This window comes from Harmonia axyridis, chromosome 5, assembly GCF_914767665.1.
Source record: "Harmonia axyridis chromosome 5, icHarAxyr1.1, whole genome shotgun sequence".
NCBI classification, from domain to species: domain Eukaryota; kingdom Metazoa; phylum Arthropoda; class Insecta; order Coleoptera; family Coccinellidae; genus Harmonia; species Harmonia axyridis.
The window spans coordinates 9386988-9411677 of NC_059505.1; the positions used below are offsets into that span (position 1 = coordinate 9386988).

The window sequence follows — 24690 nt, forward strand, 5'->3', positions numbered from 1 at the left end:
ATCCAACTCAATTTGGTGGTGAAAAATTTACTTCAACAGATACTAAGTATCTGTTGAAGTAAATTGAGACAGTCGATTTTCACAAGTCTTGTGAAAATCGACTGTCTCAATTTTTTGCCAATAGGGATGAGGGCTTCTATGAGAGAGGCATAATGATATTTCCTTCCAAATGACAACTAGTTATCGAACAAAACGGCGCATATTTGACCTAAATCGTATCATTCTATGGTAATTAAAGCTTTGTTTTTCATGCAAAATAGTGGATTTCTTTTTACTACATTTTATACAAAATACCAAGTATTTTGTTCTGCAACAGTTGATGCGATCTAAGAGAACCAAGATACAATTGTCCCAATAACACCCCTCATTACGCCTATGCCTACATTGATAGCTCTTCTCATTTTTTAAAATTATCTATATAGCAGTGAGTGGATTTTAAGGAACGTCCAGAAGATTGTAATTACGTTGAACATTACTGAGCTTTTGCCGGAGCTGAAGTGATCATATGATATTTGATGAAGATTACCACTCCTTTCCTTAGTAACCTTGATTTTATGTGTTATCAGGTTTATTATTGCATTGGTGCAAAATGGCGTGTACTCAAAAAGGCCAAAGTTTAACAGCGTCGAATGGGTATAAAAAAAATCAGAATTTAGTAAAAGATTTAATTTTATCATAAATACCTAAATATCTTAAAGCTAAACATACAGTTCTGGTAACTTAACCTAAAGAAAATCAGTCTATGTCATCTATCTCCACAATTTTTGTTTTTTCTTGTTATCCAGAATACGTTTTTGTTTCTGAAATAGTCTTCAATTTCTCCTAATGTTTTTCCTTTCGTTTCGGGTAACATCAAATACAAAAATATGCTAGCTAAGGTGGAGGATATTCCAAAAATGCAGAAAACCCCAGAAATGCCTATCGTTTGTCTTATGAGAGGAAATATCTTCGCGGATACAAACATGGCAAAATGAAAAATCGTGAAAGATAGGCCTCCGGCAAAGCCTCGAATTCTAGCTGGGAACAATTCCCCGATTAGTACACCTGGCAAGATCATGAAGCCTACAGTATTAACGGCCACATAGATGAGAATCGAAAACGCTGCGAACTGACCACTTTTTTGACAATTGAGATACTCAAAAGAGGCGAAAATCAGCGCTGCTATACTGGTACCAATTCCAGATGTCAAAGCTAATGATCTCCTTCCCACTTGGCTCAACATAAAAATCGCTACTATCGTGAATACAAATCTGGCCATTGCAGTCCATACTGCAGCCAAAAATTTATCGATAGAAATTGACTCTACTTGTTTAAGCATATCGACAGCATAAAAAACTACTAAGTAGGTTCCTGATAAGATTTGCAGTAGGTTGAACATGTTCATGATGACGAAAGGTTTGAGCACTTCAGGCCTTAGTAGTGTCCTCCATACACCAATTTTAGAATCTCCTTTTTGATCGGCTTCCATTCTTTCCATGATTTGTGTTGCTTCTTCTTTAGCCTAGAATTGCAGTGAGTTTTTATAATTGTATTGCGAACTTAGAATCTAGGGTTATTGGGTGATTATTCAGAAAACGTTATGTGATGCGATAAAATAAACCAAGAGTGTTTGACATTCGTGACTGCAATTCAAGTCACATTAGCCTCATTTTGAGGGTTCTTTGATGAGCTACAAATAACTCTACGAAAACATACATGGACGATACCAACCAATACCGTATTGGGGGAACTAAAATAAATAATATTATTATTAGGTTGAATTCCTAAATCAAGCTGTAGTGACTCTGTCTGTTCACAGATGGCGCTATGGGTTTTCGCGTCACACCACTTCGGCCCTGGCGGATTTAAAAGGGTCGTTGCGTTGCAACAGAGTCACCTCTCCACGATGGTGTGAGAGGGTGTGTCTTGGACAGAGATTGTTGGATAGCCCAACTGATGGTTCACCAGCTTTCGCGGGACGAAACACCAAACCTCTGGGAGTAGGCGTACCTCGTAACTTGGCTCGAGTAAGACTCGCTAAAAATCATTGAATAAATCCCGACTGTTAATCATAATTTTGGCGTCCAACGTGGGGTAGTTAAGGTCTTTTTGTCCATTTGATCACTAAATCCCTCAGTTTTCCTGGTGGAGGTGACTGTTAATTTGGGGTTGATCATTATCGTCGTTTCGGATAGTTCAAATTATCATTTTTGGGACCATCTTTTGGCAATTATATCTGATTTTTCAGTCGGGATTACGCCCAGATTTTCATCAACTTTCCTGTTTAGTTGAATATATTTAATTTGTAATGTAGCATGCTACACATTTTGTGTAACTGTTTAGTTGTTTTGAAGTAACTAAGTCTTTTGTGTCTTTTCAGATGCAGTTCTATGTCTCTTTACCTTAACTGCCCTACGTTGGGCGCCAAAATTATGTATGATTTTTCAGTCGGGATTTTTTTTAAATAGCGTACGCCCAGATTTTCATCAACTTTTCTGTTTAGTAGAATATATTTAATTTGCAATGTAGCATGCTACAATTTACTTTACTTTGGAAACCACATAACGGGTAACCAGATACATTTTCATTGGGATACCCTGTATGCTTGTAAATCATCCATTTACTGAATAAAGAGTATACCTACCATATTCACGTTTCCGCCTCTGAGCCAGGTTAATGCCTGCTTGGCTTCCTCCAATCTACCATGACGCATCAGCCAAATGGGACTTTCAGGCAGAAAAAAGAAAAGCAGCAAAGATAAAATAGGTAGAACGGCACTCAGAACTGTAAAAAGTAATACGTTCTTTTTTTTTTATCATGCAATTTAAATTTATCGTATAATTTACCAGCTACATATCTCCATGGTAAAAAGTATCCAAAAGTATATACTAATAGAATACCGAAAGAATAACTGGCAAAAGGAAGGGAGCAGAGAATTCCTCGGAGATGAGGTTGTGTTATTTCACCCACAAGAACCTGTAAAAAATTGATCTGTAGACACAAATTTGTATGGGTGACTTAAATTTAGTGCACAATAATTTGATGGAAAATTAACACATCGTCAAAAGTCTCGGCCCCCCTAGGTTTCTCAAGAAATAAACAATCTATTTCTGGAAACGAGACGAATATTTTCCTCTATTTCAACTGCAATATATTTGATACAAATTTTGTTTGGTACTCTTTGCTTTATGCAAGATGAGACAAACTACGAAAAATCTAAATTTATTGATTATTTATTTTTGATTAATTATACACTGATCAAAAATTGCTAGGGATCACTTATGAACTTCTTTTCATTTGTATTTTTTTCAAGTTATCTCGTGAATATCTGTACATTATATGTTCTCTAAGTAAAAAGTAAGATGTTTTGAGTTGATTATATCAAAGTCTTCCTCACTTCATCGGCTTTTGTTCACAAAATCGATTATTATCTGTAAGCTGTTACAGGTGGAGTGAAAAGCAATGTGGTATTTGTTATTAAATCTGTTTTTTCTCTCGTTCAAACACATAAGGTGACAATAATTGAAGAAATGAGAACAATATCAGCTTATCAGTCATGCCGAGAAGACGTTTGGCTCCTGTGCAACTGGACCAAATCATACGGTGGATACAGGAAGGTTTGTCCCAGCGAGAAGTGTCCCGGCGGTTGAATGTTTCGCAAAGTGTCGTGAGTCGGGCTTGGAATAGGTTCATCCAAAACGACTCAGTAGCTTATGTTCATGGGGGAGGTCGGCAGCGCAGTACAACAGCTGCCCAAGATCGTCTTTTGATCCTCAATGCTAGGAGAAATCCCACTTACCCGGCGTCGCGGCTCAATAGATCACTGAGAGTTGCAACAGGAGTTCTAATTTCGAACCAGACTGTAAAACGACGACTACATGTTCGTGGTTTGAGAGCACGTAGGAGGGTTTATTTACGGATGAGTCTAGATTTCGTTTGGTCAACTCCGATGGACGTATTCTTGCTTGGAGGGAAAGAGGTCGAAGGTATGCAGAACAGTTTATGGTACCCACAACAGCTTTTGGCGGAGGTTCTATATGTGTATGGGGAGGCATTTGTTTGAACCAACGCACAGAGTTGTTTGTTCTGCAGAACACCACCATGACCAGCCAGAGATATCACGATATGATTATTGAACCCATAATTGTTCCGTTTGCGGCTGCCGTGGGCGAGAATTTCATTTTAATTGACGATAATGCCCGTCCACACCGTAGTCGTCTGGTTAATGAAGCGCTAGAAACTCATGCTATTGATAGGATGGACTGGCCAGCTCGCTCTTCAGACATGAATTGCATCGAACATGTCTGGTCTGAGATGTCTAGACAATTGTCAACCTTAGAACAACCGATCAATAACCTGGAGGACCTTTCTAACGCTTTACGGGATATTTGGACGAATTTGCCCCAAAATTTTATAAATCGTTTGATCGAAAGTATGCCTCGTAGGGTAGAATGCTTGAGACGAGCTCGTGAGGGACCAACTAGGTACTAGCTTAACCGAAACTTCAGCCTTCTTGTGGTTTCATCATAAAATTTTTATGTTATTCAAACACAGAATTTTGAGTGTTCCTAATAAAGTCTTTTTTTCTCTCCAACTTTCCATTTTTTCATTCTTTTCTCAAGAGAACCATATTATCAACTGAAAATACTCTGATATCTGACTAAATTTATAATCTTGGAGCGAATATTTCAGGAATAAATTTAGAACAAGTAAGTGATCCTTATCAATTGTTGAGCAGTTTATATTCAGTTATTCCACAACTGAATCCGAATTCAATAGTCCGTATTACCACCTTTTCTTTCAATCAACTGCCCAATACGCCTAGGCATCCCACGAATCAAGTCATTAATGATATTTTTAGGCATATCGTTCCATTCTTCCTGAAGGGCTATACTCAATTCCTGAAAAGTTGAAGGTGGGTTTTGGCAATTGGCTATTGCTCTCTCTAAGTACTCCCATACGTGCTCAATTGGATTAATGTCTGGTGAGTGTGCTGGCCAGTTCATTATCACGAAATTGTCCTTTTGAGGAATGTTTTGATTATTGTACTTCCAGATGAAAGGGTACCAACTGTTTTGAAGACGATGCAATAATTTTTAATTAATAATGAAGGATATTCCAATAAGAAGTTTCATTTTGAATAGCCCGCTATCTAGGCAGCTGTTACTTTTGAAGTTTACATCTTCTGTAATTTAATCAGAAAAAAACTACGCCATCGCTAATAACGGAACGATACACGCTTCAACAACACATTGAAATTGTTAAAATTCACAACAAAAATAGTGAAAATTTTGCAATCACAAAAAAATTCACAACGCTTTTTTGTCGTGGTGAAGTACCTGATGCGAAAATTTGAGCTGTTGGGAGCATTTATTGAAGTGAAGAATTGGAAAGCTTCTCCATCCTCTAGTTTAGTGAGGTTTTTGAGTTTTCAAAAATGGGGTGCAATTGTTACTTTGAATGAATTGCGCTACCAAGTTATGATTAATGATTTTTTGATGGCTGGAATTGTAATATATTAATGTTGACGACGTTTATTCTCAAAAAACTGGCGCTACGTACCACACAAGCAACACAACAATCGCAATTTTACAAGAAAAGTTTTTCGGCCAAACAAAAATAGCACAAACAAATGGCACAATTGGCCTCTGACATCTTTTGATTTAACACTTTCAGACTTTTTTCTTTGGGACCCCGTGAAAGATAAGGTCTATGGCTCGACATTCGATTTAAGACCTTAAAGATCTAATTCGTGGAGTTATCGAGCCTCAAGTGTGCAAATTGTTCAAGGAAAATTCAATGAAAAAGATATGGTTTTGCAACAGTAGCCGTTGCGGCCATTTGGCTGATATTGTTTTCCATTTTAAATGGTATATCTTTCTCTTCACAATGAAAAAAACATTCATTGATTTCTCTTGGAATATACCTACTCATTTTTTTGTCAATACCAAAATTATTTGAAAAACCTTTACATCATTTGTGTTTCTTCGAGAAATTGCCGGTAGTTTTTCGGAATTGTGGGTGGTATCCCATATTCTGTTATTTGTCACATTTCAGCGCTTGTTGTGCTTCTATTTTTTCTGATCTATGTGATGAAATGATTCGAGAATAGTAACTCACCTGTCCAGTTGCTGCAGTAAGACCCGTTGACAAACCTGCGATGAACCTCCCAAGTAAGAGCACCAAATAATTAGGAGAGAATCCTATTAGGAACCAACCAATGATTAGAGGAAACGAAGCCACCTGAAGAGTGAACCTGCGACCATAAGCATCCATCAGTATTCCACTAAGAATCGATCCAAATGGGGTTGCAGCGGAATGTATGCTAGCTATAATACAAACATTTTCTTGAATATTTCACTGTTGATCGTTTTTAGATTTTATGAAGATCGTCAATGAACAATGCACGTCTCAAAATATGGCATCGTCATTTTATCACTGACAACGATTCGTTTTATTATGGAGAGTAATTCAAAGTAGTAGGTAAAAAAGGGTGTTTTTATAGAGCTATAGAACTTTAAATTGCAATAAAACAACGATTAATCGATTGACATGAATTTTATTCATCCGCAAGATAATTTTGTGGCGTTACATTTAAAATATTATTTCTGGCATATGACCGCCACGGCTGGCTCGGATGTAGTCCAATCTGGACGACCAATTTTCGATGACTTTTTCCAACATTTGTGGCCGTATATCGGCAATAACACGGCGAATGTTGTCTTCCAAATGGTCAAGGGTTTGTGGCTTATCCGCATAGACCAATGACTTTACATAGCCCCACAGAAAGTAGTCTTAAGTAGCCTTGTGTTAAATCACAAGATCTTGGAGGCCAATTCACAGGTCCAAAACGTGAAATTAGGCGGTCACCAAACGTGTCTTTCAATAAATCGATTGTGGCACGAGCATGTTGCGCTGTCTTGTTGGAACCACAGCTCCTGGACATCATGGTTGTTCAATTCAGGAATGAAAAAGTTAGTAATCATGGCTCTATACCGATTACCATTGACTGTGACGTTCTGGCCATCATCGTTTTTGAAGAAGTACGAACCAATGATTCCACCAGCCCATAAAGCGCACCAAACAGTCAGTTTTTCTGGATGTAACGGTGTTTCGACATACACTTGAGGATCAGATGCACTCCAAATGCGGCAGTTTTGTTTGTTGACGTAGCCATTCAACCAGAAGTGCGCTTCATCGCTAAAATGGACGTAGTGCGCGATACGTATTCCGCACAGAACCATTATTTTCGAAATGAAATTGCACTATTTGCAAGCGTTGTTCAGGCGTGAGTCTATTCGTGATGAATTGCCAAACTAAACTGAGAATAAATCACTTGACAGCTGTTGAATCGGTCGCCATCTTGAACAGTAATGCTAACTTAAAGTTATATACCTCGAAAAAAAAACACCCATTACAAATTGCCCTGCTTGACAAAATGGCGAATGCGCAGGTTTCAGATTTCTTCAAGGGCATTTTCTGATGCTTTAATTCGTTGGTCATTGGTACTTTTTTCGCAAGACTGTACTCAACAATTCGATGTTTAAAAGGGAAACAGAAATACACACATTCTTTTTCATATTAGCTACTCAAATTATATCTTAGTATCATTTGAATAATTTGCATTCCTACATAGGCGTACAACTTTTTTCGAATTTCGGAAAAAACAGCCGTTTCCGAAATTCGAGGCTTTATTGTGAAAAACTGGTTATACTTTTAGGATTGAAAGCATTGTCCATCACTGGTCACTACTTTCTCCTATCTTTAGGGCAGCGTATGAAAACCGCGTTGAAAAACCAAGTCATCTTTTGGAGCGATCCACGAATCGATCCAATTTTTTACTTCTTTATAAGACCAAATGTGCTGATCAGCCAGGCCGTGTGCCATTGATCGAAACAAGTGAGCAACGTCTGGAGAATATTGCCGTTGGAGAAGGGATTTCCCATTTCAACGTTTCCAAGTTTGTCTTGACCGCTGTCGCAACATGGGGTCGAGCATTGTCATGCTGAAAACTCTCTTTATCATGTCTCTCGTTTTATTGCGTTCATTTGTCTTTCAATGCTTGGCTCAAACGCATTTGTTGCTATCGATAACGATCGCCTGTGATTGTTCCCGTCGGTTTTAACAACTCATAATACACTACGCCGAACTAGTCCCACCAAATACTGAGGATGACCTTGGAACCGTGAATATTCTGTTTGACTGTCAACGTGATGTGAAAGCATGGTTATCTATATGTCTTTCTGCACTTGGGATTATCGTAATGAAACCATTTTTCGTCTCCAGTCACAATGCGATGCAGGAATCCCTACTGTATTTGCCTTGTCTGCAGCTGATCACAAGCAAAGAAACGCCGTAACCAGCTCGGCGTTATGAAATGAGTTGTTAAAACAGAATTCTCCAGACGTTGCTCCCTCGGACTATCACTTGTTTCGATCAATGGTACACGGCCTGGCTGACCAGCACTTCCGGTCTTATGGTAAAATAAAAAATTGGATCGATTCGTGGATCGCTTCAAAAGACGACCAAATTTTTCAACGTGGGATTCATAACGAAAGATGGGAGAAATTAGTGGCTAGCGATGGACAATACTTTGAATCATAAATGTATAACCAGTTTTTAAAATAAAGCCACGAATTTCGGAAAAAAAAACGGCGGAAGCAAAGTTGTACTCCTATGTATAGTATATCCAAAGTCACTTGAACTAGTCCATAAAAACGCTTGGCTATAGATGTTCCTTTGAAGTGGATACCGTGATCCGTTAAATACCGGTGTTTATTTGAAAGTATTGTTAGTCAATAAATTCACTGGCCCCGAAGGAATTTTTGGAAACTTGGACAACCCTTGTATGATCGAAATATTCAGCTTCCTCCAAGTGACTTTGGATATACTATACCAGTGTTCCACGAAAAAAAGTTCTGGAGGAAAAAAAAGGACACAGTTCCAAAAAATGTAACACCCTGTAGATTGCAATCGAAATTGGCATATCACGTGATGTGAACTCTGAATTGAATAACTGACAAATTACACTTCAATATCTTATGTTTTGGAGTTGCTACGAGAAAAAAATTTGCACAAAAAACCAACTTTATCACCCTGTATCTCGAATACAAAGCGTTTCCGGGATTTTTTCTTCTTGAAATTATCCAGTTAATCTTTCATTTTCGTTTGTACCCCTAATTTAGGCACACCCTGTATATGTATAACTTTATCCCTGCTGTCCTTTCGGATATTGAGTTATTCCAATATAAAAACAAATTCATTTCCGAACTTCTAAGTCGAAGGAAATAACAACTCTCATTGTTATTTTTATCGTCGAATGACATTGCACTATAAATTGCAACAGATCTTGACCTATTTAATGTTTTGAACGGGACAAGCCCATGCAAGGTAATACCTAAGTAATAGAGGCGAGTCAACGACCTTTATGCTTTCTTCATTGAAAAATTACAGTGATTATTTTTGACTTTGGCCCTTGAGTATCGTGTTCTCGAGTAGAAATCCATAAAATTGATCAATGAAGATAGTATTTCTAATTGAGATAAATATTCATTATGGAAATGTTGCTATTAATTCTTATGACGGTTCCAATAGTGACATTTATGGATTTCCCAAAAATAATTATATGAGAGTACCTAATAATTATGATGAAATATTTTTGATTTTGATGATTTTGTTATTTATGTATTCTTCTCGATGTTTCATTTATGAGTTAATATTTTCAGTCATCGGAACTATACTAACTTACAACGAAACTGCAAAACCCAGAAGGAGCTGTTTCAATTTCAAATTATTTTTTGGCGAAACATAGATAGTATAGCAAGCAATAAATTAATGAAATGGGAAAAAAAAGAAAGGTTTACAATTAAAAAAAAAAAAATTTGTTAATAATGTGTTTATCCACCGCGATTATATAAACATTTCCCAACACGTCTCGGCATTGATGCAATAAGATGGTCTATTTCTTCTTGAAGGATAATATCTCAATCTACCTGTACTTCAAGTCTCAGAGCCGCCAGAGTCGGTGGGGGCTGGGCTAAATTTCCAAGTCTCCTTCTACCCATGGTGTCTCAAACATGCTCTATGGACGAAAGGTCGGGAGATCTAAGCGGTCATGGCAAAAGATTCGCATTGGTCGCTTCGAACAAGTTTAAACTAACTCTGGTAATATGAGGTCGAGCATTATCTTGCTGAAATATTGGATTCTGGAGCCGGTTAAGGTGAGATCATTGGCTCCACTATTTCTTGAAGGTAACGCAGCGCTGTCATGTTACCTCGAATAAAGACTAAAGGTGACCTACTTGCATGTGCAATAGCACCTCATACCATAACGCCTACTATCCGGTGTACATGACGTTCAACATCAACCTGAGGTTCACGTCTTTCTCCCTGACGTCGTCTTACCCTTCTTCGGCCATCATGTGCACTCAAGGAGAATCGAGATTCATCAGAAAAGATGACCTGAGGCCATTCCACATTCCAATGTTGACGTTCTCTGCACCACTCTAATTGTTGCCGGCAATGCTCAACCGTCAGAGGTAAAACAAGATGGGGCCAATAATGCTGCAGTCCAAAAGATCTTATCTGGCGGTAAACCGTTCGAACAGTTACAGAATGGCCTTGTTCACCTAATAACCACTCATCAGCCAAAGATCGAGCTGTCGCAAATCGGTCTCTAATGGCCTTAAGTCTTAGACGTCGAACTTGAACTTCATTTGTGCCCCTTCGACGTCCGGTGCCTACTCTTCTTCGATTTTGGGCATTATCAAACCACGCTTGACAACATCTCATAACAGTAGTTGGATTTCTGTTCGTACGGTTAGCGATTTCTCGAAATGACAATCCCGCTTTCCGTAGACCAATAATTCGACCTCTTTCAAATTCACTTAGCTGGCGATAAATTCCGCGTAAACGTGCTCAAGGCATTTTAACAGCAACTAAACATCGATTTTGGATCTCCTCGAACAGCTGGTTTGTTGTAAAATTTGAAGATCTTGCAAAAAAGGACTAGAATATTCAAGTAACAAAAATTTTTTACATGAAAAAACCTTCACGATTTTTTCCCCAAATGTAGTTAGTATATTAGAATTACTTACCTATCCAAGAACCTTGCTCATCATCGATATGTATGGTTTCATTGTCATGAGATAGCTGTGGAAGAAGAATGGCTGAGTATCCAACAGGCATACCACAACCTGCTGAACTCATCATTACTGCACAAGTCACCATACACTGAAATTATCCCCAGAAACATTTGTTAATTAGTCAAACGAGCATCAAAATTAATAAATCCTCATAATGTTTTCAATATTGGAGTTATTTCTATTATTAAGCAAACTTGATATGATATATTGACCTACATCCTATTAATTTCCAATTACAAATTCAGTATGTGGTTAAAATGAAGAAATTTGGCAGTGTTTTTTTTACCTGAGTCAGAATTCCACATTTTTCGTTTACATCTACATCTTTTTGCTTATCAAGAGGTGTGTACTCTTTGCTGTCACTTATATTGTTGTTATTATTGTTATTATTTGTCATGTCCAACCCTTTTTCTTTACTGAAAGAGAAAGATGAGAGAATGAATGAGAAATTCTTTCATTTATTAGGAAGAAATTCATTAAAAAAATATGCACACTATTGTTTATATTTTTCCTTTTATAATATATTTATATACCTGATGTACTTGGTATAAAATAATCAAAAATTACCAATAAACGATATCACGATGAAAAGTCTGAAGTGGTTATTCATTTTGAAATATAAATCAAATTTTCAAAAATTGAGGAGAAAAATATTGTATTGAGTAGGTACCTACACTGATTATTTGTAGTATATTTTTCAAAATTTGACATTTTTATGGTGTCAATATTTTTAGATATGTGAAATTTTTAATCTTTGAAATTAGTAGATCGGATTTTCAAGATAGGTGAACCATTACAGTATAGGAACCGATTTTTGTGCCGAACTCAATACGACTGCTCTTATAAATTGCAATAAAACAACGATGGATTATTCGATTAACATGAATTTTATTTATCCGCAAGATAATCTTGTGACATTACATTTTAAATATGATTTCTGGCATATGACCGCCACGGCTGGCTCGGATGTAGTCCAATCTGGACGTCCAATTTTCGATGACTTTTTTCAACATTTGTGGACGTATATCGGCAATAACACGGCGAATGTTGTCTTCCAAATGGTCGAGGGTTTGTGGCTTATCCGCATAGACCAATGACTTTACATAGCCCCACAGAAAGTAGTCTAGCGGTGTTAAATCACAAGATCTTGGAGGCCAATTCACAGGTCCAAAATGTGAAATTAGGCGGTCACCAAACGTGTCTTTCAATAAATCGAATGTGGCACGAGCTTTGTGACATGTTGCGCCGTCTTGTTGGAACCACAGCTCCTGGACATCATAGTTGTTCAATTCAGGAATGAAAAAGTTAGTAATCATGGCTCTATACCGATTACCATTGACTGTGACGTTCTGGCCATCATCGTTTTTGAAGAAGTACGAACCAATGATTCCACCAGCCCATAAAGCGCACCAAACAGTCAGTTTTTCTGGATGTAACGGTGTTTCGACATACACTTGAGGATAAGATCCACTCCAAATGCGGCAGTTTTGTTTGTTGACGTAGCCATTCAACCAGAAGTGCGCTTCGATTTTGTCGACGATAAAATGGACGTAGTGCGCGATACGTATTCCGCACAGAACCATTATTTTCTAAATAAAATTGCACTATTTGCAAGCGTTGTTCAGGCGTGAGTCTATTCATGATGAATTGCCAAACCAAACTGAATATAAATCACTTGACAGCTGTTAAATCGGTCGCCATCTTGAATAGTAATGCCAATTTAAAGTTACATACCTCGAAAAAAAACACCCAATACTTTCCGTATTTATTATTTGAAAGGTCGGATTTTTATTAATTTTTAGGATCCCACATTCAATAAGTGGTAAAAATTTTAGGGGTTGATAAATAAATGTTTTTCTCGAATTATTTCGGAACTATATCATTGGAAATACACAGACTTCGCTTCAGGAGCTTCGGAACACTCGTCATTCATTCGCCAATTTCACCCTTGGTGACCACAGAACTGTATATAGGATTATATGAGATGTAATATATTATTATGTCAACGTTGTCGGTTAGTTGCCTCCGCATGCAAAATTCCACTTGGTCGGATATATTGTACTGAAATATCGATTTTTTTTCGATATTCCGCTCCAATTTTGTATGATTCTGATGACGCTACCAACACAGAATTGACACGAAGCTTGAAACTGTTTTCTATACACGAAATAATTATTGTTTGAGTCAATACTTCAGATACAAACTATTTCTGGTATTAAAAAATTTTGCTGTGTTCAGCACTATCAATGAACGAAGAACAATATAAAAGTACAAAATTTTCAACTCTTCTTCAATTTGTAGTGACTAACCGCTGTCATATGGCGTAAAATATACGATTGTAGTGGGTTTTATTGCGATGTTATGAAGAATTATGATGATACTTGCGGAATGTGTCAAAGAAAAAATAATATAGGCTCCTCAAGATAGTTTATGTTATTAAGACGTTTCAGTAATTGTATAAAACTCCAGCTTCATGTTGAACCGACAAACTTTAAAAAGTAAATTGAGCTCGAAATGATCATGAACTACATTGAAATTCATGCTTATTAAATGTTTTTGAGAAGGAAATGATAAAAGCTAATACATGTTGCGATGATCTGTTATTTAAAAAATGGAATAAGGAGTCGAATGTTTTTAATGGTTTAAACTGAAGATCATATTTCGAAAATCAATCGAGATGATTGTATGATTTATTTTTTATTGAATTCCCGAAAAGTTTTCAAGTATTTTGCAGATTGATCACTCTACAGGTGGCCGGAAGACACTGCAATTGAAAAAAATTATCTTTAAGAAATGTCAATACCTAAATTTTTTCATATGGCATGCCGATTTTTTTTTGCTTGTCGGATAGTTGTGCTTAAAATGAATGTTGTGCCTAAAATGAATAATTTTCAAAATGCATTTCATTTTTTTGTAATGGGGCTGGGGGTATATTTTTCACGCATACAATTTCAGAGGCATAAGATCACTCAACTCTACTTAATACCAACTAATATTATCAATTAAAGAAATGCCAAATCAAGGAAATCATCAAAATATTTGAAAAGATTCATTTTGACAAAAAGAAATGGAGATCACGTGAAAAAAAAAGGCATAGTCTGAATTCTCCTAGGAGGTTCGAAATTACTGCATATTTTCAGCTGAAAAAGTCTCATCAATATTTATCGCTCATATCCTCTGCTTAAATGTCTGCAAACTTTTCAAAATGATTGAAATAAGGAGCAGATCGATTTGAAAAAAGTTTGCTGACATTTGAGCACATCAAATGAACGATGATACATCAATATTGATTAACTTTTTCAGCTGAAAATATCCAGTAATTTCAAACTTATTCATGACACTGCGTAAAATCGAAGAAAGATTACCTATCACACCACAAGATATAATGGGCGGAAGGGCATGCAAAGTTCCAGTATTACTTCGAAAACATGTTATTTCATGGGATTACAAACATGTGTTCCGCTGAAAATATTTGGCAATCAACAGTAATTAGTTTCGAATGCAGAATTACAGGAATTTGTTGCATGTGTAACATCGGCTTTCAAATAAATCGAAAGCTAAGGTGGTGTTGTTTTTCGTCTATGTGAAATGCATAATGATTTTATCCCTCTTTCCATGAAGGTAATAGAGATTTATGTTTGTATCGGTTGGGTTGCCATGTGTTATCAATCATAGAGGCGTCTTAGTAACGAGGTTTGAAGATTTTTATTGCAATGAATGTTGACAAACGCTGTGGAGCGCAAAAACCTGATGTTGTTTTTAAGAATCAAGTAAGAATTATGAAAAGGCGGCCAGCAAACCGGGCCGAATTGCCGCCCCTCAAAGATAGGAGTCGCTTCATTGTTTCTCCCTAACGCAGGCCTTGACTTGAACGAATGATAGGTATAAAGTCTTGTAACATTTTGCAAGAACGCTCCACCACGAATCAATAAATTATACGACAGTGACACTCACTTTTATTTTCGTATTCGAATTCTGAGGTAACATTAAAACTGTTTTCTATAGTTTTGAAGCGCCCTTTCACCTAACACAAGTACGCAAAAAGCATTGAAATAACTATTATTCACTTATCCAATTGCAATGCTCTTTTTGAATCTTATCGTATCAAACAAATCACCCTCAAGGATATTCATTCGGCAATAACAATATGCAACAATACTCACTCTTGTTAGGTTGAACAGAAGTGCCACGGATGTAAAAATAACAATGAAGTTACAAGATAACAAGATAATGAACCTTCCCTTACAATGATTTAACATCAAAAACGACAACACACGCCAATTTTTGATAACTATCGATTAGATAATATAGATCGGTATTGAGTAACAGTAAACGCAGATTATAATCTATTTCGTAAAATTCATATCGATTGAGATTAACTAATTGATCATGAACAGACAATACAATGATGTCATTGGATCCAGACCTGCTCACAGTGTGTCATCTTTTTTTGATACAATTTAAAGGAGGTTCCCATCTCCCCTGTGCTACCGTCATCTTATGCAATTATATTATTCATCTATGTTGACCTGTATCTGTCAACTTGAATTTTGGCAAAGCAATTTGCGAATGAATTTTACAAGTGAATATGATAACGGTGCCCATTATTTAATATATAAAAACGTCTCTCACATACCTAGCCGTCGGGACATGCTGATTTCTTTTTTTTTTTTTGAGGGAAAGTCCTTGAATTTGAGCCATTTTAGGTATCTAAATTTTGTTTTTTATTAGTTGATGATTTTGAAATTGAGACGTTTATGGAAAACTAATCATAGTTTCGCTCTGAAAATTTGCATATTGGTGTTTGAGGCAATGCTCTAACATTCCTAAATTATTTTCAGACCTCTATAACTTCCGGTTATATCGAAAACAGACTACTACTTTTCTATTTCAAATGGCACACCCAGTATATTATTGCATCATAAGATTTGATGACAGACAATTTCGGTAATATGCAAATTTTCAGGACAAAATTATGATTTGTTTTCCATAAACGTCTAATAGGCCAATTGCGATGAATCACCACGTATAATTGAAAATTTTTAAAATTGTTTCATGGAAACTCAATGAATGAATCTCGGAAATAATCTACTACATTAAGGGAACAGTTTTTCAATGTGAATATTTACGCATTCAATGAAGTGATCCTATTACCCTTTCCTTATTAGAAGGTTATAAAGGGTGTTTTTTTTTAGAGCTATAGAACTTTAAATTGCAATAAAACAACGATGGATTATTCGATTGACATGAATTTTATTTATCCGCAAGATAATTTTGTGGCATTGCATTTTAAATATGATTTCTGGCATATTGTCTTCCAAATGGTCAAGGGTTTGTGGCTTATCCGCATAGACCAATGACTTTACATAGCCCCACAGAAGATCACAAGATCTTGGAGGACAATTCACAGGTCCAAAACGTGAAATTAGGCGGTCACCAAACGTGTCTTTCAATAAATCGATTGTGGCACGAGCTGTGTGACATGTTGCGTCGTCTTGCTGGAACCACAGCTCCTAGACATCATGGTTGTCCAATTCAGGAATGAAAAAGTTAGTAATCATGGCTCTATACCGATCACCATTGACTGTAACGTTCTGGCCATCATCGTTTTTGAAGAAGTACGGACAAATGATTCCACCAGCCCATAAAGCGCACCAAACAGTCAGTTTTTCTGGATGTAACGGTGTTTCGACACACACTTGAGGATTAGCTTCCCTACAAATGCGGCAGTTTTGTTTGTTGACGTAGCCATCCAACCAAGTGCGCTTCATCGCTAAACAAAATAAAATGGACGTGGTGCGCGATACGTATTCCGCACAGAACCATTATTTTCGAAATGAAATTGCACTATTTGCAAGCGTTGTTCAGACGTGAGTCTATTCATGATGAATTGCCAAACAAAACTGAGAATAAATCACTTGACAGCTGATAAATTGGTCGCCATCTTGAACAGTAATGGCCAACTTAAAGTTATATACCTCGAAAAAAAACACCCTTTAATAGGCACATTTGCTCCAAAATGCTCATATATCTACTCAAACTTTATTCTGCAAAAAGAGTATCGAGAAGTCATTATTGAAAATGGGGAAAGCACTGATATGTAGTCAGAAGCTTTTGAGCGCTTGTTGATTCATGCGCCAATTGAGCACTTGGAGATCACATAATTGGATATAGGTGCAATTGGTGCATGGATGACGAGCACTTAAAAGTTCCCGACTTCGCGAATAATGAATTCTTGCATTTTGGAGCCTTTTTCAGCCTATTTTAATCTTGTAATTATAATTTTTTTCTTTACAAGGTCTACCTAAGTTGGAGCTATAAAGGAAAATGATTTTTCAGCGGGAAACAATATACAGGGTGTACTTAAATTGGAGGTACGAAAGAATATGAGAGATTCCTTGGGAGATCAAAAAAAAAATTATTAACATGGGCTCGCAAACGCTATGTTTTCAGAATACAGGGTGTTTCTTGTAGTCCTAACTTTTGTGATGATTATACCAGTTTATCGAATCTTTATTGATCTGCGCTACAAATTGGGTAAATGAGTACCAAAACTAAACAATTTATTAATTACATCTCACTAACTGGATCTTTATGATAATTTGGATTTTACTAGAGAATTTTTCTCGAAATCGGTAGCAGATAAGACAAAATTGCTAGAAACCAAAAAGTATTGTACTGGACCAAAGTTATTTTCTACATTTTTCTAAACTACCAGAGGTCCACCAAAAAAAAATCTGAAGGAAAGAAGTGGGCACTTTACCAGAAAAAATATCTCCCTATAGATTTGCATTCAAAATTAACATGATGAAGACTATAAATTGAAAATATTTATTACAAAATTAAGTTACATATCTTGTGAAGGGAAGGTGCTATGAGAAAAAACTCAGTAAAAAAATAAAATTTTAACACCCTATATTTCGAAAACATCTCGACCATTCTTCTTGAAATGAGCCGAGGAATCTGCCATTTTAGTTTGTACCTCCAATATAGGAACTACCTTCTTGAATTTTTTCTATGGTTCTGGTAAAGTGGTCAAGATAAAATTCTGGACAATGCTTTCGATTATCATTCAAATTAAATAAAGCACGTATAAAATATCCAATGGTAAAATGTACCATTGGATTTGAAATGTTAACTCAGATTGTTCAATTCAGTAATTTGCTCGAATAGAGAGAATAATAAAAAAGTAACATACATACATACCTATATCATATCGAACGCAGTGTATGGTATATGTTATAATTGAACAGAATAATAATATTTCCTATCTCCTATCACCTTGTGTATTTTTCAAAATAGGTTGCAATTTAGATAAAAATAATTTGTGTAGTGACTGCATCGTCTCATTCATTAAACAACACGTTCTATGTGAAAATACCTACTTGTCTTTTCCGAAAATTATGCAGTTTTTGATATTTGTCCTGAACTAATTTTTATTCCTTTCAACTGTGTTCAATTAAAATCAAATATTTTTTTGTTGAGACAATATTACTCGATCAAAATGAAATTTTTTAGTAGAGCTAGAGATTTCGAATATTCTATTTTTTCATTTCGAAAAAATGTTCGAGTTCAATAGTTGTGTAAGTACCCTGATCTTAAATATTTCATGGTGTGGTTGAATCTGGATATACTTGCTCTATTGATGGGTATGTCCTAATCGAATTCAGTTTCAATTCACGTTTTTTCTTCAACGAGATTAGTAATTAAGCTGTCATTGATAGATATGAATATATTCCGAAGATATAACTTATGATTTTTTCTGAATCAACTAATTGAAGATATGTAAAAATTGGTTTCGATTTCAATGCCTTGACCCTCATCATTCTATTTTAAATTCTTCTAGTTGATTTTGTATTCATTTCACCATATATACAGGCAGCTATTTCAACATGATGAATTTTCGGAAGTCACTTAAAATTGAGACACCTGGTACAGATTGAAATTATGGAAATTTTTTATATCGGGATTTTTTGTACATTTGAAGCAGGTTATTTTTCTTGAGTAATTTTTTACGCGAGTGTTTCAATGTAACAGGGGGGCTATCATTTAGCCTAAATATCTGTAATTTTCAAATGTTGGATAGAGAGTAGTCACAAACGATTGACTTTTGACTCAGTGATGAAGAATTCGAGATCAAAATTGATTCTGTCCGTCAGGGCGCCGTGTACTTGAAGTCTGTCCGTCCGACCGTCCATATGCCCGGCCGTAAACATGATAACTGCCAAAAAATGCCAAGAAACTTGAAATTTTCGGGGCAGGTTTGGATCTTGAATGTCGTGGTTAAGTTCCTTAATAATGGGCAACGTTCGACATGGGGTTCTCTAAATATGACCGATCGAAATTTTGTTTTATTGTTGATTTCAGACCTGTCGATCGAAATGAGAATTGGCATTTGGATGTTAAAGAGCAATTTAAAAATTTGTGCAAATTTTTTTTGTTCATGGGGTAACCAGAATCATAGACTATTTGAAAAGAATTACCTAATATCGAACAAAAATAACCCAATATTTTCGAGACCATAAATCGATTGAGTTGATATTTTCTCTGTTGAAATGAAATAACAATTTTTATGCTCCATGCATAACTGTGAGCTGATAACATCATCAGAATCGAAGAATATTGAAGAATAATATTAGAAAAGAAAAAGGTACTCAACATTTCCGTGACTGCAGACCCGATTACAGACTTTTGTTCTTTCCGAATATAACAATTATAATTACTCACTAATCGAAATCAATAATAAGTATATTTTTAAATGGAGGAATTATAAGTATACCTTTAATCGAAATGCAAGGTATGACTTTCATGCCAAAAATATTTGTATCCTTAGTTTGGTAACAACAAAAAAATTGTAATACTTTTTTTTTAATTCCAAACGATTTTATTGTGGAATTTATGTAAACCTAATTTTTCTCTGAAAGAATGAGAACGAATATAAAAATGGTGGCTTCACGGTCCGAATAATCAAAATAGTTGAAATCTCCAGTATTTTTAACTTTTTTTTTGTCTGGTCCGTTTTTCACCTAATATTTGGCAGTAATCCTGTGTCGAGTCACAATCTACCACCTTGAAACCTCTGAAGATGCGTTTCTCTACAAGGTGAGGCGAAAAACCAAATAGACGACTAAGAGGAATAGAGCTGTTTAAGGTTATATAAAATTCATATTCGGAATTGATATTACTCATGTATCTTAAGCTACCACTACTTGAACACATGAAATAATAAATTTCTCATTTGAATAAATGAAATATCTTATGATAATATTATTCATTCGAACGAAATAATTTATATTCATGCACACAGAATAATGAATTGTTTCATTCGAATGAAAATGGGTACCTACATAGGTATGTTAATGAAATAGGTATGTACTTCTCATTTTTTTTGTCATTGTAACTCTTTCAGTTGTATAAACAAATAATTTACTTTATCAAAACGATCACTATGTTCCATTCGAAGAGGTAGAAGTTATTATATTGAATAAAACTTTTTATTACTTAAAGTTCGAGTTGAATCAATAGGTCCTTAATATTTCAAATCAGTATTCAATTGGAGCATCAAATTTGTTTCGATGAAATGAATAATACTTAATTTTAAGCTCAGATGAAAAAAATTAGTGAGAGTGGTATTTTTCACTTTCATGTAGGTACACGTGTACTGATGTATTCATTGCGGAGATTTTAGGTGTTTGAACCAGTTACACCAGAATAAAATATTTCTACAGAAGTGATATCCAATGATTTTGTTGAAAAAAGTAACCATATTACTTTTCCAATAAATATTATGTATTCACTTTTTCAGTTTTATTCTAATATTTTACCTAATTACTCGAATCGAACATCATACTCCATGAATGAATAGGTCAGTGAGATTGAAAATCAGTATTGACTTGATAACGAATTAGTAAGCGTAATGTAAGCAATAAATTTGTTTCGAACGAATGAATCCCACTCTATACAAGGAATATTTTCTTTTGTGTATTTTAGCTTCAGGACGATAATAATCGAGAAAAGTATTATATTTCTTGTAGCTGATATTGTCAGGTTTTTGAACTAGTTCTAGTGATATCTGAATTGAACATTTCTACAAAAGAGATATATCCAATGATGCAAACGACATAATCTACTGACAGAATAATAATAAGATAATATGAATTTATTTTATTTAGAAGAAAACAAGTATGATTATTTCATCGAAAGAAATATGAAATACCTTCTTCTCAAACATATATGTAGGTACCTTTATTTGTAACTCTACTATCTCTTTCAAAAAAAATTATCAACTAATAATTATTATAATGAGGTATGTTATTAATTTCAAAAAGTCCTATAAACAAGGGTCCGTTAACTCTTTGTTTTCGAGATACAGTGTGATTCTTGGGTCCTTTTTTTGTTGATTATACCAGTTTATCGAATCTTTATTTGTCTTCGCTATAGATTGGGTAAATGAATACCAAAACTTATAATTGATTCATTCATCACAGCTTACTAACTGGATATTTATAATAATTTGGATTTTCCTAGGGATCACTAAAAAATTGTTTAAAATTTTTTTCTAGAAATTGGTAGCAGATACCACAAAACTACAGGAACCCAAAGGGTGTAGTACTGGAATAAAGTTTCTCTAATTCTGTGGTTATTCCGTTCATTCTTCCACATCTTGTTGAACAAAATCGTGCGAGAATATATCAGAAACGCACAGTTTTCATGGTTATATTTTATTATTCTATGTTGGCGCTCCGAACTTTCCGCTACGGCTTTATCTGTCAATTTATTCATCAAATTCCCTTAAAGAAATCAGTTCTGCCAACCAACATTTTTCAATGTAAAAATCACTAAATTATATTTATGGAAATATTTCATTAATTTCAATGAAAATGCAATGAATTAGAGAAAATAATGTATAATACTCGTACAGAAGGCTCATTCTACCACTCGTTCATTCCAAAAATTTGAATTTTGAACTCGTGGAAGAATATCAATGCCTTCTGCACTTGTATTATAAATAACTATTCTCTATTTCAGTATCGTAATGAGTTCATTACAGTTCTAAAAACAGTGCTGTAATGAACTTATTACAGCATCGTTTTCAGTTATATTTTTCGTTTTGTGGTTGTCTCTACTGCCTTTCAATCCTTTCATAATTTCAACAAAGGTAAATAATTGTTAATATAATGTATAATTTGGATAAAGTGATTTGCAGCATTGTTCTCAATTTCTCTTAATTCTGGTGGTGTTAAATCGATTTCGTCAGACATTATTCATGAATTTAATGAGTAATTTCAAATTATTTAAATTCGATACATACGATTCAAATTCAAATTGGGTAATCTGTCAATTTTCGTAACAGTCACACCAACTGCCAAGATACAATACAAAAGTCACTAGGATGCATAAATTGAATTTTTAATTGAACTTCGACAATATTTCACAAAGCTTGACTGAAATAGAGAAAATATCGTCTAATACTCGTTGCACCAGGCAATTCCAACACTCTTGCGTTCGAAAACTCGCTCCTTCGTCGTTCGTTTTCGAATTTCGCGTTCGTGTTGGAATAGGAGCCCATTCTGCAACTCGTTTTAGAATATACTTTCTCCAATTCTATGGTTATTCCGTTCATTCTTCCACATCTTGTAGAACAAAATCGTGAGAGAATATATCAGAAACGCACAGTTTTCATGGTTATATTTTATTATTCTATGTTGGTACTCCGAACTTTCCGCCACGGCTTTATCTGTCAATTCATCAATTTGCCTTAAAGAAATCAGTTCTGCCAACCAACATTTTTCAATGCAAAAATCACTAAATTATATTTATGGAAATATTTCATTAATTTCAATGAAAATGCAATGAATTAGAGAAAATAATGTATAATACTCGTACAGAAGACTCATTCTACCACTCGTTCATTCCAAAACTCGCCACTTCGTGGCTCGTTTTTGAATTTTGAACTCGTGGAAGAATACCAATGCCTTCTGCACTTGTATTATAAATAACTGTACTATTCTTTTCACTTTTTTCTAAACTACCAGTAGCCCCAAAAAAAGTTCTGGAGGAAAAAAGCGGGCACTGTTCCAGAAAAATTATCACCCTGCAGATTTGCATTCAAAATTTGAGTTGAATATTTTGTGAAGGGAAGGTGCTATGAGAGAAAACTTGAAAAATATCAAACATTAACACTCTGTATCTTGAAAGCAAAGAGTCCAAAGCCCCATATTTAAAGGTATTTATTTATAAAATGATCCGAGGTATCTGTCATTTTTTTTGTACCTTCAATTGAGGAACACTCTGTATACTATAGTAAATCTTTCAATTGTATTCAAATAAACTTTTCACCTTATGTATTATGATTAGAACGAACATTATATTCAATTCGAAGAAGTTTTTATAAGATTTAAACAAATTGTTATATCACGTTTTTGTTTGAATGTTTTTAGAATCAAACCAATTTTTTATTTCATTTTGAACTTAATGAATAAGTTCTTCTGAATCAGTATTGCATGCTAAGCCCAATATAAGTATTAAATTTATTTCGATTGAATGAATCTCACTCAATTTAAGGAATTTTTTTTTGTGCGTATTTCAGCTCTAGGATGACAATAATAAACAAAAGTGTAATTTACGAAACTGTCATTGTCATGACTTGAATCAAAATATAAAAATATCAACAATTCTAATTCTAACGAACGAAAAAGGAGTTGCGATAAACTTACCTTTTATCCGATTTGATAGCACCAAACATAATTTCACCCTGTACACTTCCTATTAAAAATGTCACACTACCTATATGTTTCACTCTCATTGACGTGAACTTGGTGATTGTTTATATACTCCCCCCACGCCCATTAGGAGATTGCCTCGCCACAAACTCATCCTCTTCGGCATCAATGCCAAACGGAATCCATAAAATTCGTTTGCGAATTTTTATTGCCACTTCCGTTCCATATTCTTAATGTTACCTATAAGATATTCGCATAATTGGCGACGAGTGTACCGAAGGATCATTCGAGTGGCTCTTCTGCAGCAATTTCCGAGCCTATTGGTAGCTGATGATGGTCACTTTACTACCCTGCAGTTCCGGACTGATGAGGAAGTAGGGGTTAATTCTTGAGTGAGTCGTTGAGCTTTGAAGATTCTCCGGTTGTTGACTCCGGATAACAGTGCCAAAGAACTTCTTATGGGCTCTCGGAGTTTGTGGCAATGCACCCATAAAATTTAAAGGGAATTCAGCAATGGTAATCTGCTTACCTTACTACAGAGTTGGAATATCGTGGAATCTTAGTTTGAGGGACGCTTTGGCAAGAGCGTAGATCTTTTTTTTCTTCGAAAAAACTATCTTGACGACACATATCTGTAATGTGAGAAAAAGAGGTTTGCTAACGAAGTTTGAACCAGATTACTCGAAATAAGAGCATTTTTTTTTATTACCGATTCGATTGTTCTTACCTCATACAGAGGTGTTCCTTAATTGGAGGTACGAAGGAGAATGAGTGATTCCTTGGATAATTTAAAGAATGAAAAGTCCTATAAACATGATCCCGCAAACGCTTTGTTTTCGAGATAC

At 35.3% G+C, this 24690-nt stretch overlaps 1 protein-coding gene across 2 annotated transcripts; it reads right to left on the reverse strand.

The window, feature by feature from the left end:
• Positions 1-651: 651 nt before the first annotated feature.
• LOC123679960 (facilitated trehalose transporter Tret1-like) lies at positions 652-23989 on the reverse strand. Of its 2 annotated transcripts, none has more exons than XM_045617559.1 (7): positions 23840-23989; positions 11410-11539; positions 11076-11211; positions 6100-6308; positions 2826-2955; positions 2624-2763; positions 652-1501 (listed from the first exon to the last, which is right to left on the reverse strand). In XM_045617559.1, the coding sequence occupies exons 1-7, from the start codon at positions 23926-23928 to the stop codon at positions 746-748; spliced, it is 1590 nt and encodes a 529-aa protein (XP_045473515.1). In that variant the 5' UTR covers positions 23929-23989; the 3' UTR covers positions 652-745. The 2 variants fall into 2 exon arrangements, with proteins under 2 accessions (XP_045473515.1, XP_045473516.1); XM_045617560.1 differs by lacking the exon at positions 23840-23989 and adding an exon at positions 15287-15419.
• Between the last annotated feature and the right edge of the window lie 701 nt (positions 23990-24690).